General features: G+C 41.9%; 1 protein-coding gene across 3 annotated transcripts; it reads left to right on the top strand.

The window, feature by feature from the left end:
• Positions 1–13: 13 nt before the first annotated feature.
• On the top strand, positions 14–16318 carry zhx1 (zinc fingers and homeoboxes 1). 3 transcript variants are annotated; one of them, XM_086310659.1, is made up of 10 exons: positions 14–825; positions 3132–3462; positions 3575–4038; positions 4362–4565; positions 4871–5086; positions 5768–5932; positions 6088–7311; positions 7438–7466; positions 8037–8103; positions 10909–11007. In XM_086310659.1, exons 2-9 carry the CDS (start codon positions 3246–3248, stop codon positions 8065–8067), a joined length of 2550 nt encoding a protein of 849 aa, XP_086166785.1. In that variant the 5' UTR covers positions 14–825; positions 3132–3245; the 3' UTR covers positions 8068–8103; positions 10909–11007. The 3 variants fall into 3 exon arrangements, with proteins under 3 accessions (XP_086166785.1, XP_086166786.1, XP_086166784.1); XM_086310660.1 differs by lacking the exon at positions 8037–8103 and having other exon boundaries at positions 10909–11036; XM_086310658.1 differs by lacking the exons at positions 7438–7466; positions 8037–8103 and having other exon boundaries at positions 16–825; positions 10909–16318.
• Positions 16319–16425: the final 107 nt, after the last annotated feature.

Here is a 16425-nt window from a genome sequence, read left to right as displayed (position 1 = left end):
AAAAGTGAAAATAATCACGAGAAAAGCCTGAACAGCAACTGTACACAGTATCGCGTGTGTTGAAAGGAAAGTCTGCATTGTCAGTGTTGTCCTTAAGTAGCTTCTCATCGTGCCCTGACAGGTCATGTAAGGACATTTTGGCACGCAGCCGGATCGGGGAAATGATGAGTTTACGGCCCGCCGCACACGCTGTTTGACACGCAGTTACTCTCTAAGGATATCACGGCCAAAACAAGCTCACACCGAGTCCACTGTAGTGCTGTTAAATTGGGCATTTTGTAGCCTAAAATTTCTCCCCCAAAATTTTAAGAGCACAGAGAGAGTCGCCGAGGAATGACGTCAGGACGTATTACATTGAATGATGACGCCGTTTGATCATTAAAAAAATCTGCCGTTAAAAAAAAAATCAGAGAATTGGGTCAGCAAACAGCACGGTATGAATGTAACTCCCGTGCGTTCGTTCGGTGGTTCAACTTTGACAAAGAAGCCCCCGCTTTGGCGTGAAGTAACCTGCTCCGACGGGGAGAGAGGGAGATGTCCGGTGTTTTCCAGCATCTGCCAACGACAGCCGTAGCCGTTAGACCGGTCCGTCTGTCTGTCTGCGTCCCTCGGCTGGGTTTGGGAAGACCCGTTTGCCCGGATAACGTTAACGCTGCTGCGGTCCCGGGCCAGGCTCGGGTCTGAGCGGTTAGCCGGGGGAAAGCAGAGACGCCGACAGATACCACCAGAGAGGAGCTGAGAGCTGCTCTGCTGAGACCCAGGAAATCACTCCTCGCCTTGTCTCGACAGCCTGGTAGCAACACAGTGCACATTTCAGTAGTTCCAGTAAGTTTACCGCCAGACGTGATCAATAATTATGACTGGCCCGGCTAACACTGGCTAGTTGGCCCATTTCTTTGTACGTGTCGGATGCTTTAGAGTCGAACTAACCATATTTTGTTTAATAATTCGTAGCTTGAACGTGGCATTAATAATTATAACGAATGAGCTAGCTCACACCTCCACATTATTGAGTTGCTAACAGTTGATGCAAATGAGCGCATGATGGCAGAGCAGCGTAGCATGCCGTCCACACCTCTGTGTAATCTGTTAGGGTGACTTTACCAGCAACAAGTCAGGAGAAGTTGGCTCAAAGCGTGTGCAGAGGCGTGTTAGAGGAAAATGTTTGCTTATTTGCTGTAGCACTTGTGTCACAGTCAACAACCTGGCATCCATAAGCTTTTAAGTTGAACTCTTAATTCGCAAAGACACATGCAAAGTGAATTCAAATATTATTTTTGAGCAGGAAATCTGTGCCTTAAAGCGAGATGTAAATAATGAAATAGATTATGATATGATCCCCCTACCATAATTGCTTTAATATATCCTGATCTGACTAATTTAAGTCATTTTAGCGGCCTTTTTAAAAGCCCTTGCCAAACTTATAGTCTCCACAACTACAAGATGTATTCTGAAGGCCTCAAAGGGCTCTTTAGAACTTGACAGGATCACACACTTCAAGATCACAGATGTCAAAGTTTAAATAAAACAGAACTCACTGTCACTTCCGAAGAAGGTTGTTATCACCGACACCTAATCTCAAACACCTGACTCAAATTTTATGGATCTCCTTTGTTTATCTAAATGTAAATTTACTGTCATTTATTTGAATATCTTCTTCAGCTGGATTTAACTGTTTCAAAGTGGATCCAGTCTCTGCTTGTTCAGATTTTTTCACGTGACTGTATATGAGGATGCGGCCCCTTTTAAGTCCTGTATGATTATTTCTTGTTACCTTCTGTGCCCAATGTATTATGTGTAACACCTGTTATTAATAGTCTAATAATAACCTGTTAATAACATGTGACATACACTGTCTGAATGCTGCTTGTTTTCAACGGTCAAATATACCACATGTATCAAATCACTTATCAAATCTGATAAAAAAAAATGCTTAAAATTTAGCTGAATTTGCCTTAAAATGAGATTTTGTTTTTAACAATCTTCTCACTCTTTGAAGTTATGCTTGTAGCACCATGTTTGCTGTTGCAGTATCTCCCTTTTAATGTCTCTGGTATAAATTCACAAGTGTCTGTGATGACTTTAGGAGGCAGAGAACTCAGCTGATCAAGTTTTAGTTACGCCTCACAATTTCATGCAGTTACATCATCATCTGAAGGACTGTGCAGTTCGTAGCCTGTGCAGTGCACTATGTAAAAATATAACTTAACTGGCCTAGTTGTCTCACTATTATAACATCATCATTAAGTCACATCACACATCAAGTAATTAAAGACACATATTGCAGTATACTGATGAATGAACATAATGAATAACTTCATTCGAGATGAAAAAAGAAATCACCTCATGGGGACTTCATCTGCAGCATAGAGTGGAACTCACTGTGTTAATCAATGATTTGTTTGGGTGATTGTTTAATCTTAAATAGTGACTGCTGCCGGTCAGCATGATTCCATAGTAATGCTCTAAACTGAAATTGGTAACAGTATCAGAGGTTAACCCCACCGTCATTGACCCCTTTACTGCTAGTTAAGTGGTAAAAGCCTTAAAGATGAAGTGAAAGTCTTATGTGGGTTTTATGAATCATATCCTGAAGGTGGTAATTGTACAAAGCTAGTGCAGCATGTGTAGCTCCAGTTCATAGATGTCTCCTAAATGCATGACATTTAGGCAATCATTAAGCTTCTGTTCTTAAAATAGCGCGAATGTTACAGACTGTGGTGTTGCAGCTTTCCTAAGGATTGCCCGTCCAAACCGGGGGCCTGAAGTCATTTGTTAATAAAATCAAACACAAAGAATAAAAGAAACAATAAATAAAAACCCGTCCAGTCATTTTGTAAGAATAAGTTGGAGTTTTAAGCCTTCAGCGTAATTACGCTTTGTAATTAATTAAACCTGCATTCACTCAGGTTAAATAGCTTGGGCTTACTTGTAATGCCTTTCCCTACGTGCCTCTTTAAAACACTCAACTCAGTAACAAATACACAGCTGAAAACTGAACTCCTGTCCCACACACAGTTTCTTACCTTTGGCAGCAAAGGAAAGATTTGATAACAACAATAGGAACGCTTAAGCAACAGTGGGCAGATTATTTGAATAATTGTTCTGTCTGTGTGTGTGTTTTTCAACAGAAATACAGAATTCAAGGACTTTAAAGTGGGAGCACGTTTGCTTGCGATATGTGAGTCTCGGCAGTTCTGCCACGCATCTAGTTTTGCCGGAGAAGTAAAAAGTTTGGTTTGACAATGTCGAGCCGCCGGAAATCCACCACACCTTGCATGGTGGTGCCCTCTGATGTGGTTGAGCAGGAGCAAGAGGAGGTGGAGGAGAAAACAGAGAAAACGAAGGAGGAAGACGCTGGGGAGGAGGAGGAGGGAAAGGTGAAGGAGGGAACGGAGGAGGGGCTGACTGCAGAGGAGCTGGGGCAGGCTGTAGTTGTTGTTCCTGCTCCACCAGATTCAGGTAAGACTCTTTCTTGGTCTCATTCTCACCTGACAAACCTGTAATATACTTAGTATACACAGATGTGCTGTAAATAATGAATGCTGCATTATTGTTACTGTTTATACTACAGATGAACCTGGTGTATCTACTGTAGACAACAGAGAGGCTGTCGGTCCGTCACTGAAAAGCAGCACTACAAATCCTCCTGAGGATCTGAGCAGCGATCAGCCCACCCACGAGCAACAGTGTGACACCCCTGAGGAGGGGGGAGCAGACCCCGCTGCAGTTGCTGCCATCTCTCTCAGCAAGACCCCGATCATGAGGATGAAGACCAAATCTGAACCCAAGAGAATCGCTGTGTCCCTGAAATCGGCAGACGAGGCAGCGGAGGCTTTTGGAGGAGGTGGCGATGGAGAGTTGGGTGGGGAGCAGGAACCCATTGAAGCTCCTCCGGGGCCGATGACGCCTGTGGAGATGCTCATGCACGACTCCATGAAGCTCGGGGGAGGCGGCTTGCTGATCACCCCTCAGTTTGAACAGCAGAGGAAGTCATCCATTTTAAATCCTACAGTCCTGCCTGCTGGTCTGGCACAGGTAGAGACACTATATAATGTCATGTGTTTTACAGCTGTACGAATTCCGATTTTACCAGTGCCTGTGAGCAATTAATGCATGTGGTGAGACCCAGCAGCGGTCTGTACCTAAAACCTGCTGCAAGCTTTTGGACAAAGGGTTGCTGTAATGTTAAATATCAACAGCATAATAGCAGCCCTTCAGCTGATAAATATTCATTGCCTCGTTCAGGAACACTTCAGCTGGTCAGAAGCCTGCCAAATAGAGCTTGGACACCATCTCTCCTTTAGCTGCTCTACATGGATAACATTTCTCATTTCCATCCCTCTCTGTCTTTGTTCCAGGTGCTCTCTGCCTTCCAGGCCCAGCAAAACACAGCAGCAGTTCAGCCCCAGCTGCTGATTCCACTTAGCAGCATCCCCTCCTACAGTGCCGCTATGGACACCAACCCTCTGCTGGGCACCACATATAAGAAGTTCCCTTACCCCTCCATGGCTGAGATCAGCAGCCTGGCAGCACAAACACAGTTCACAGAGGAACAGATCAAGGTACCTCTGCGCATAAAGCTTTCATGATTTCTTAGTTCTTACTTTGAATATTTTTCACACATTTAAGTAAGTAGGACTAAAATCGGATATATTGGTGAGTCACCAGTAAGGAATTCAGAGGCTCATTACTGATAATTACTTTTGTGTTATGGCCATCATTGTTTTTGTAGTGTAGTATTACTTGTTGTTTTACAAGTGAAAAGCTTCCTCAATTGGAATTCCCATTTTTCATCTACAAACGGACTGTTTTAAAGTATACTTTAAAACAAAATATTAGAGTCAGATGTGCTCGATCTGTGTCGCAGGTGTGGTTCTCAGCTCAGAGGCTGAAGCACGGTGTCAGCTGGACTCCAGAAGAAGTGGAAGAGGCCAGGAGGAAGCAGTTTAATGGCACGGTGCACACTGTGCCTCAGACTATCACTGTCATACCTGCTCACCAGCTGTCGGCTGCTGCTAACGGCCTGCAGTCCATCCTTCAGACCTGCCAGATAGTGGGCCAGCCTGGCCTCGTGTTCACACAGGTAGGTAAGGAAAAAACACGTGTTACATTTGACCCAGCCTTAACCTGGCTTGGGTTTCTCAGCTTTTCATCTTGTCTCAGGTACAATGATCTAGTCTGAATGAGTAGTAATGTAATGCAAAGGAGTAATCAATTACAAATCCATCTAAGAAGGTGTGCGCATATGAATAGCTTTCCTGTTGATGTCACAGTGACGATTTGAAAATGAGCACATCACTTTAACTGTTTGAAAAACCAATTCCATAAAAGCTGGCTGCGATTGCATTCTGAATTCCAGTAATACTAAATTAGCCACTCAGAAACAACAGTACTGATGGACACACAGACTTCCCTCGTGCTTTTACACCCAATGTTGACGTTGCTTTGCATCTCTGGAACCGAGCCTCTTATACTAAATGAATGCAGAACAAATAGGTGAATTATTACTCTCACTTTGGTGTGTGAGAACTGAATTCTTTCTGAGTGAGCTGGATGTTCTGACCTCTGTTGATTTTGGTCTTTAGCCAGACATGAGAGGAGATGGGAATTGGAGTCTTGCCAAAAAAGCCACTAGCACAAGTACATGAAAACATTACAGCGGTTAAACACTTAAAAAAAAACACTTTTGTTTTATAAACACGTTTTCCCTTTAAACAAAACATCACATCTCTGTCCTTTATTATTTTTTTCTGATGCTATGTAGGTTGGCCCAGGAGGCAACCTTCCAGTGACCAGTCCCATCACCCTGACAGTGGCAGGGTTGCCTAGCCAGTCCCAGAGCTCCAGCAGAGTTTCCTGCCAGCCCACCCTGACAAACAGTGAGCTGAAGCGGGCTACCACTATCCAGCCTCCCTCTCTTTCACCACAGGTGTGGAAAGCACTTACAGCTCGTGCTACCAAGAAGAACCTTTAATGGCTTTATAATCAGTACACAAAAATGACCTTGTGGTGTTTCTTTCAGCTAGAACTGTGTTGGAGAAACAAAATGTAAATAAAATGTAACTTTTTCCTTCTGTCTCTAAGGAGAACTCAGCCCTCAGTGTTGACACATTCAGCATGCGACCTAAGAAATCCAAAGAGCAGCTGGCGGAGCTGAAAGCCAGCTACCTGAAGAACCACTTTGTCACAGATGCTGAAATTGCCCGATTGATGAAACTTACCAACCTGACGAAAGGGGAGATCAAAAAGTGGTTCAGTGACACCAGGTACAACCAGCGCAACTCCAAGAACAGCCACGTCATCGTGTTTCACGACGGAGGTGGTAGAAGCGGGGGCACATGTAGCAGCGCTGCTAACACCACCATTGTTATCGACTCCAGCGACGAGACCCCGACATCACCCCATCCTCCACGTACACCTCCCGTGAAGGAGAAGGAGACCCGTCCCAAAACGTGGAACCCGTTTCCAGACTTTACCCTGCAGAAGTTTAAGGAGAAGACGCCGGAGCAGCTTGTGGTGCTGGAGGAGAGTTTTGAGAAGAACACCACACCTTCAGATGAAGAGCTGAGCCGTCTGAGGACGGAGACTAAACTGACACGGAGGGAAATTGACGCCTGGTTCACCGAGAGACGAAAAATGCCATCCGTCAGCACCTCGTCTCCAGATTCCTCTGAAGGAGGAAAAATAGAAACAGATGGAGCAAAAGCAGGAGAAGGGGGAGGAACAGGAGCAACGGCCTCTTCTTCACCTCCTGCCTCCTCATCTCGAAAAGGTAGTCAAACTCCTCCTGGGAATCGCACCAAGCATTTGCCCAGCAGCAACAAGAAGGACATTAAGGACAAGAGTAAAAAGACTCCGGAGCAGCTCCATATTCTGAAAAGTGCCTTTGTTAGGACCCAGTGGCCCACACCAGAGGAGTACGATCAGCTGGCAGAGGAAAGCGGCCTTCCTCGCTCCTACATTGTCAGCTGGTTCGGAGACTCTCGGTATTCCTGGAAGAACGGAAACCTGAAGTGGTTCTTTCAATACCAAAGTGGCAACATCGAAGGACCAAACAGCGGAGGTGGGAGTAAACTGGGAAGCGGCAGTCGGAAAAGACGTGTACGAAATCGTGGGTGGGGACGATCCCGAACCAGGAAGCAGCCAAGAAGGTCCACCTCTTTAAGTTCGGATGTCGACCGGCCAACCCCATCAAAGAAGTTCAAGACTGGGAAGGAGATCCTGAAGGAGTACTACTTGAAGCACCACTTCCTGAATGAGCAAGATCTGGACGAGCTTGTCACCAAGACCAACATGAGCTATGAACAGGTAAGAACAAGTAACTCCTAGGACCACCTTTCCTCTTAGGTGAGGAAAGTAAAATAATAATAATAATAACAATAATAACTGCAGAATTGAACAATATTTCTTTTTTAAAATCTCTTCCTATTTTAGCTCATCCAGCCAAATGGACGGATGCAATGGTGAGGCATCTGTCCATCCGTCCTTCATAGTGCAATTCACAAGAATTATAAATATTGGTCAGATTTTAGAGAAACTTGCACAGCGATCACTTAAAAGGTCTTCACCTAAATTCTGCTCAGTGTCAGGGTTGTATTTATAGTTTTATAGACACGTTTCCCAAGAATCGCTACACCACCTAGGGATGGGTGTCCAACTCCAGGACTCAAGGGCCGGTGTCCTGCAGGTTTTAGATGTTTCCTTGATCCAACACAGCTGATTTAAATTACCTCTTCAACATGTCTTGAAGTTCTCCGGAGGCTTGGTAGTGAACTAGTCAGTTGATTTAGGTGTGTTTACCAAGGGTGATATCTAAAACCTGCAGGAGACTGCCTTTAGAGGCCTGAAGTTGGACTCCCCTGCCCTAGGTTGAGTAGCAATTTTTGGGAAAAGTGCCCATAACCATGAATATGATTGTTTGTGTGCATTCTTGTAGATTTTAATTAGTTTTAGTTTAATTATCTTTAGTTTGTGCAATTTAGTTAGTATAGTAACAGGAAAACTTGTAACCTCCTTTCTGTTTGTCTGTGAAGGTTCTCAGTCATCCAGGTCATCGTAGTCTAAGGAGCTTGGGAAGAAAAGCGGCTTCTCGGATGAGAGGTGAAACGTCTTCAAGCAACTTAAAAAAGTCCAGACGCTTTTCTTTTTCAAGCTCCTTAGACTCCTTTCTGTTCTTCACTCATTACAGTAGCCTGTGGACTGTGTTGGATTATGAGCTTGATAAGCTTCTGTATTATTGACATTCTGGTTTTTAAATACTTTGTTTTTACCTAAAAAAAAACCCCTTATGAGATGATTTGGTATACAGTGGTCCCTCGTTTATTGCGTTCTAAAAATAACCCGCGTTAAGTGAAATTCGCGAAGTAGCCAACTTTCTTTTTTACAGTTATTATAGATTTTGTAAGGCTGTAAAACCCCTCACTACACACTTTATACACATTTCTCAGACACTTTTCTCTCTTGTTTAAACACTATCAGTATTATAGGATGAAACCAAAGGCACCCGCGGTTGCCTTTGCGGTGCGAAACGTTTTATTGGCATTGTTGTGTTTGTTGGGGAGAAAACTTACAAACATACAGTGCAGCACTTCAGAGTCACACTGCTAGCGATCGAAGATTTGTGTAAATTTGACAAGCTGAACGCATTCTGTACTGTACAGGAGACACGGCACAGAGGAGATTGATTGACAGTGGTCTACAGCTGGAGCTGGGCGATAGAACGATAACGATATGTATTGCGAAATAACTTTTTCTCGATAGAAAAATGAAACTGTTGCAATAGACCTCATCTCTCTCTCTCTTCCTCTCTTATAAAAAAAAAAGAACAGCCAATCCAAATTAAGTAGCGCAGAGCCGAACCACGTCACGTGACTTGTGAGCACAAGTGCCAAGCCGCACAAGTGCCAAGCCGCACGTGTGTATTTGTTTGGGAAGCAGCCAGCCGCCGGGTAATGGAGGAAATGAGTGTGCCAACTAGAGAAAAATCAACCGAGAGCTTGGGTGACCAGGTTACCGAAGACAACACAGATGACGGTTCCAATGCCGGAGAGATTGTCAAAAGGAAAGGCCAGAGAAGTTCCGTAGTGTGGAGGTATTTCAGCTATTTGAAGTCTGACAAAAAACAGAGTAACGCCCACTGTAAATTGTGCCGAAAGCATGTTCCCACAAAGTCTGGAAATACAACAAACCTTTTTTTTTTTTATCACCTGAAGCAGTGCCACCCACTAGAGCACGCTCAATCTCTGACTGAAAGCGCTAATTCGTCATCGAAAACAACCAGGGGGAATCCCTGAGAAGCAGCAACAGTCAATTGAGTTGGCTTTCTCCAGCGTCTTACCATATGACAAAAAAGCTAAGAGACATAGCAACATAACGAATGTCATAGCTTACTGTCTTGCTAAAGACATGCTACCAATAAACACGGTCGACAATGAAGGATTCAAGCAGCTAATTAAGGTAATGGATCCTCGTTACCAACTCCTTGGACATAAACATTTCTCAGACAGCGCTTCCAAAGCAATATTAAAAAAGTTAGTCAATTTTGTCTCTTCTTCTGTAAAATAAACTAAGATTTATTTTTAGAATTAATATTTTGTTTCTACGTGGAACTGACAATTTAGCAGTCTGTTTTGTTTGTTCTATTTTGAAACTTAAACGCTTTAACGGCTCCCTTTTGTGTAGTTTGTAATATTTGCCTTTATTTTGCCTAAACTGAAGCCTCATTTTAAGTACATCTACCCTGTTGAACTTATTATGGGAAATAAATATTTAAATCAAAACAAGCTGCTGATTATTTCACATTTTACTTGTGAGCAACGGCACATTTAAATCTTACAAATATAGTTATTTGGGTTATATCGTGATATATATCGTTATCGCCTGAAATGAAAAAAGCATATTGTGATATGAAAAAATCTTATATCGCCCAGCTCTATCTACAGCCAATCAGGACGCAGAACACAATGCTCTGTTAAAAAAAAGCATGCAAAATTGCACAAAAAAAATCTGCGAAACAGTGAGACTGCGGAAGCTGAACCGCGTTATAGCGAGGGACCGCTGTATACTGTATAGACAAAATACTGGGCCACCTACATGGAACATCTAAAGGAGCTGCTCAGTTATTGAATTTAGTGCAATGAAGCTCCCAGTCGACACTGGGATGCTGATGTTAATGTCAAAGGAGGTTTGGATCTCTGCAATTACTGAGTCAGCAGAGCGCTCTGTAACTTTCACTTCACGGCAGAGTGTCTGTGGTTCCTAAACACTTTCACTTTGCTGTATTACCACTTACCACTGATTGTGAAACACTGTACCTAGAAATATCTGGAAATGTTTTCAGTGACGAGATCCTATTACAGCACTACGCTTAAATTCAGTGATCTCTGCAGAACAACCTGTTCTTTTACAAATGTTTATAAAGGCCCTTTGTCATGCTAGTTACTTGATATTGTACATCTGCTGCAATGACATTGGAAAAAAGCTGAATTCAAAGATTAAGAGATGTGGCCCAATAATGTATATTTAGTCAAAAGATAATGAGTTAAAGTACTTTTGCCTGCTCTCTTATTTCTCCATGGCTCACCGCAATGAATGAGTCCACTTTATTTGACACAGATTTGGTATTTGGCACAGATTTTTCACCACATTCCTTTCTTGAGGCAAACCTTCCATTTATCCTGGACCAGCACTATGCTAGTTTGTGACCCCCTGAGGCTAGGGTTGTCTCTGTGCCACTAGTTAAAAGATAATCAGGATTGTTACAGAAAACGTACTAAGGGTTGCATGGACCTAACTGGTCTTCATGTCATTAACACTCACTAGTAAAGTGAAAGTATTTTCAACCACCTCGAAGCTGAGAAATAACCTTCTGAGGTCACGACCTCCTCTTTCTCTGTTTGTCGAAAGGTGAGGGAGTGGTTCGCCGAGGTGCAGCGACGCTTGGATGGGGGGTTAGATCCTTTCCTGGAACCGAGCGCACAGAGGACTGATGGAGACGAAGGAACACAGGAGGAAGGAGAGGAGACGCAGGGAGAGTCAATGGCCACCGACGAGCAGACAGGCGCAGGGCAGGGAGATGAAGAAGATGAGGAGGAGGACGAGGAGGAGGATGGTGATGACACAGACGACAGTGAGGTTTGGGAGCCATCACGCAGCGTCAAGAAATCTTTGTCCGTTTCTGAAGACTAGCAATTGTGGGGAAGCAGGGTGAAGCTTAACTGAATGTTACAAGAAATACTGTTTGGAGGAATCGACGCTGGACGGCACTTAGCTAGACCAAGTGTTTTTATCCACTGATTTGCATGTGTAGTTCTCCACATTCATTTGCTTTTCAAGCTGTTTCCGAGTCACGTCTATGTGACACTAAGACACGGACTATTAGCTTTAGATCAATCTCTCACTGTAACTAAGGTGAAAACAAGAATCCGACCCCACACAGAGGCACATGAAACTTTGATAACGCTTATAAAGCAGCACCTACATAATGTTTATAAAGAGGAATGACGTGAAATACAATCTTCAAGCTGAGCTGAGGATGACAACTGTCAGTGAGATAGGTATCCAAAAATATGTTGAATCCAAACACATCCATTAAACCCTTTTTTTTTTTTTTTTTTTTAAAGGAAGCAAACTGTCTAAACGACAGATTTTGCTCCTTTCTAATTTGCACTCCTTGCCTGCTTAAATGAAGCTACTAAGCTGCCCCCTTTCAGACACTGATGCTGCTTTTCTTCTGGAAGGAGCGTTTGATAAGTTGTGAGCAAGGGCCTGAATTCAAATATCAATTTGTAATTCTGTGAATGCCCACCCTCCTCTGAGCAGTTGTACTTAAAAAGGTGCTTGAAAATGTATTGCAGCTAGATGTCACTGCTGAGCGGTGTATCCAGTGAAACCAGCACATGACTGTGGGATTTCATTTTACCTGTTTTTTAGCACCTGTGAAGAGCAGATCAAGAGAATCAGCAGGTTATTCGAACTGACATGAATTTGATGATCTGTGTGAAATGATATGAGAAAAAAAGTACCTTAATGCTGAATGAATGCCAAGGCCAGGCATTAAATAACACAGGATGTCTATTCAAGTCTTCCCTTTATACTTGCTCATTGTTTCTTTACTCTTATAGATTTTTAACATAACACCTACAGGTCGGATGGGAAAGAATGCGTTTAATATGCACTGCTTTCACCTTTTGATAAAACACCTCCTGTGATCTGTTCTGACCTTTTTAAAGGGGCTTGTGTAGATCATGAGAATGAGAGCGTTTATGTGAAGTTGAATGTGTTGTCTTCTGGGCAGTGAGCTACAAAGGCACCATTTGTGCACTAAATAAGGGCCACTGGGAGATGGACCTCTGGTTCCATTGAAATAACAACACAGACGCAAAAACTTTGCTGCAGTGTTTTACTAGTTGTGACCTGTACGTTTCCCTAAAATCGTGCAAATAAAAGCAAGTTCTCACCTTAACAAGACTGGAGTTAGCACCACATCAATGATATGAGGCCTGTGAATCACGATGGCTCTGACTCGTACTTTAGAAAAATAAAAGCAAAAACAGTTAGGCAGTATTTCAAATAACAATCTGACTCCTTTCTGCACTGAAGAGAGAAACCTGAAGCACCTAAAGTAAACTTTAAAAATCAATGCACTTTGTCCACTTGTGTTCATAGTGGACTAAATACTGATTAGGCACCTTAATCTCATTTAATTCCATGAAATGGAAGACCAAATCTGTTTTGTATGACTACAAACTGAACCAGTGTTTTGCCTTTTTTTTATTTGTACTAACCTGGAATGTTACCAGTTTAATCACTTTTTTAATAATATATTTGTTTCATAGTTTGATGTTTATATGGCTGAAAATAATAGAACAATCACCCAACATGTTGTTTCACTAAATTGCACAATTTGAGCCCAATTTTTCAAGATTTCTTGGTATGAAAATGCATTTGCATTATATGTCTTGTAATCCTGTTGTTGCTTTAAATCAAGGGAACCGTTTCCCGCGTCTCCCTCTTGTTTCTACACCCCCCTGCCCGCTGCTTTACCCCTCTCCTCCTGTGTTGTTTGTCAAATAAGTGACTATTACATGATGCGCACTTCCCAAGGTGTAAACATTAGCAGCGTCGTATTGGCTCTCTGTCTCGGTAAATTGTCTGCAGCGTAAGCAGGCACAGAGGCAAAGGGACTGAAAACTGAAAAACGCTTTGGAAAACTAAAAGACGTTCTTGGATAAAGTTGCTTTCTCTCATCGGAGGAATCGTTGTGATGAAGACGTGGCACAGCTTTCCCTCTGCGGCGAGAAGACTACCAAATAAAGCTCCACTCTCTGTTTTCTTGACTCTTTCAAACTCTTTGCGAACTGTCCCGACTGCTGTTCTTCACTGACAGGAGAGAGAAACCGATGAAGCTTTGCAGGTTAACCTTTGTGCCTACGTGGCTCGTCGCTTGTTTTGAACAGAATTTCACCAACTCTCAACTTTGGAAATCAGTAAACTTAAGGAAGGATTGTTCAAACTAATGATGATGCATGAGCGAGCTCTGCTTTCTGCTGACGCTGTTAGATGCCTAGCTACACTGAAGCTAACATTGGTAACTTCAGTTCTAAGTCCTTAAACAGACACCTTGAAGTTCTGAATTTTGATAGTGTTTAGAACGTATCCCCGGGCACTTGTCGCACTAGAAGTCACTGCGGTTAGATTTCCAACATCTTTAGCTTTAATCCAGCTGAAACCTTTTCTCTTTTTGGTCATCATGTGACGAGTGCCTGGTCATGAAAATAACAGAGTCACCGTTTTAAAGAATACTTTTGTCTAATACTGCATGCAATAACCAAGACAAACAACATTTGTACATATTTGGGGTTGGTATACTTGGCACAGTAGAAGCCTCATCCTGGTTAAACTGAAAATGTAGCTTAAAAATGCGATTTGAGGACCTGTTTTCTTTTGAAAATGTTGCTCAAATCACTGGAATATTTGCTAAGTTTGAGCTACTTTTAGTTTAGAGGGGCTTATTTTAATGACTTATTTCTATTTTGCACAACATTTTTTTTAAAAAAAACACCCCAAGTGCAGCCGTTTTGTGCTCTTTTCTAAGCATTTATGATCTCATATGCTAATGTCTATACATGGTACAAAATGGCAGTCAGTACTCAATTTAGTCTACAGGTTAGGCTTCATGCTGCCCCCAGGTATCCAGCCCACAGTCTTTTACAGTGTGCTGTTTCATTATTATAGTCGATCTGTTTTGAATGGTTTTTATATGTTTCTATCTATGAAAACTGTCATTGCAACTCTATCCAGTCAACAGTGGACTTCCTGTTAGCAAGACAGGCTCAATATGTACAATAGATTAGTGTTTTTAATTAGAATCAGTTTTAGAGTTCACTGTGCACAAGTGGCTTTTTGGTACTTTGCAAAAATGTAGAATCATAACTCAAGAGAAAAGACATGCAGTCAGCTGGATTAATGTTTGAATGAATTGTGCTTGCTAATAGTGTGTTCATATTTGAGGTGCTAATTAGAACACAACTAATGATAAGATAAGATAAGATAACCTTTATTAGTCCCACACGTGGGAAATTTGTTTTGTCACAGCAGGAAGTGGACAGTGCAAAAGTTATGAGCCAGTATTGTTTTCTTTTAGACATAGAAAATCGCACCTAAACATTCTCTGAACATACATAGTTATTACTAAGTCCTTATTATGATAAAATGACAGTGCAGATTATAAACATGGGAAGTTGAGAGTGCCCTCTGGTGGACAAACTGTGCAACGTTAGGACTCATAACATGATTGGTTCTCCTGCCTTTTCTTTGCATTTTAGTTTTTATTGACTAAATATAAATGCTGATACCAGTAGGTCAGCAAATCATTAACATTGACCAGTATTGATCGCTCGGGCTCAAATGTTAATCCTAAATTACTTTATAAACATGCAGTCAGAACCATAAATATCTGGACACTGGCACGTTTTTCTTTTGTGTTAGTGCCTATGTACAGCACCACAGTTCAAGTTGATTTTAAATCAAGCAATCTAGATGTGATGTAAGTGCAGACTTTCAGCTTTAAGTTAAGGCATTTAAAGAAAGAATTGTATTAATGGTTGTACAGTTTTACAGCATTTGAGTGTGTCTGAGAGGAGAGTACAACCATGTAGACTTTAAAATTCATTCTACTAATTCTGTCAGCAGTCACATCATCAATAAATATTAGTGATGTGGTCTCATTAGCAGCTGTTCAAAGATGTTTTCTGGTAAAGTCTAATCTGGTCTTACAGTTCTTGAAGCTATAAATACACAGATGTGTAGCTTATATCGAGGCTGCCGTGTCTTTTCACTGAGTTATGATTTTATATCCAGCATTCATCACGTATCCCAGTTAACCTTGTGCTGTAGAGCTAAAAGCTAACGTTGTGATCTGAGTAGTTTACCTGCGGTCCTATTACGCTCATATGTCATATCTGTACCTGCTGTACTTCTGCTATAGTCCTCACTTGTTTTCTGTATTTAAAGGTAGTTAGCTGAATGTTTCTTACAGCAATCCAGATGTTTTCACTCTACAGCTGCCAGCTTTTTGGTTTTAGAAAATACACGTTGTCAGATTTGAAAATAACTGTGGACATGAATTGATTTTTTTCTAATCTCACTGTAAAGTTTTTACCTTCTGTATTCTGATCAGATTTTTCCTTCATGTCGGTGCGGTTTGCTTTGGATCCCAAATGTTTTCTTTTCTGCATCAGTACTCTGTGTACCTTCAGATCTGTTTTTGCTGATTCATGACAGTGTCTGGATGTAATTAGTTACAGTTGTTTCTCCACAGACACAGATAATGCAGGACGAACACATGTACGCTCCACTTTAACCAGTGGTTTGAAGCCATTTCAATATATCGCTCCTAAATTTAACTGCGGTACCGACTCCTATAGCTGTAAATAATCTCCTGATAGGCTTTGACTGGAGAAGATTCTCTGAATGAAACTGACCTACTGAGGCTTTTACAAAGTTGAAATCCTTGTTACTCTGCGTCTGTGGAACCAACATTTCCACTAACTTAAAGTTTCTGTGATGACCTTTGATTAATCCTGGTGTGTGTGATTGTTTCTCCAGTGTTGCTGTAGAAGGCTGAAAATACTCTCTGTGGTCCCTGCACTCCTCAGCTTGTAGCTAGCAGCTGTGAGACATGAAATGTGTGCAATGTTAATTTAAAATCCCAGCTGTTATTGAGGCTCTGGCTTGATAGGTTGATTTAGAAAAGATTTATATTTTATACTTGTTTGAGGACAAAACCCAATAAATTTGGATCAAAGGATGTGAACATGTGAGAAGCATTTTGCTTTAAATAATGAAACATGAAGTTTCAGGACATTTAAATTCAGATGTTGTGCAGAAAGTCTGGCATAGTGTCCTGTTAAAAATGAAAAC

The sequence above is a fragment of the Aulonocara sp. 'chitande type north' Nkhata Bay genome, linkage group LG11 (genome assembly GCF_057382095.1).
Source record: "Aulonocara sp. 'chitande type north' Nkhata Bay isolate Kocher_YH1m ecotype deep benthic linkage group LG11, A_spYH_male_GT1.1, whole genome shotgun sequence".
NCBI classification, from domain to species: Eukaryota; Metazoa; Chordata; class Actinopteri; order Cichliformes; family Cichlidae; genus Aulonocara; species Aulonocara sp. 'chitande type north' Nkhata Bay.
This window is presented reverse-complemented; position numbering and strand designations above follow the sequence as displayed.

Bases quoted from the DNA above. Each gene is read 5' to 3' on its own strand.
- zhx1 (XM_086310658.1), top strand. From the start codon at position 3,246: ATGTCGAGCCGCCGGAAATCCACCACACCTTGCATGGTGGTGCCCTCT. The intron at 3,463-3,574 runs GTAAGACTCTTT...TTTATACTACAG, and splicing joins TCCTGCTCCACCAGATTCAG to ATGAACCTGGTGTATCTACT. The intron at 7,312-10,908 runs GTAAGAACAAGT...GTTTGTCGAAAG, and splicing joins CCAACATGAGCTATGAACAG to GTGAGGGAGTGGTTCGCCGA.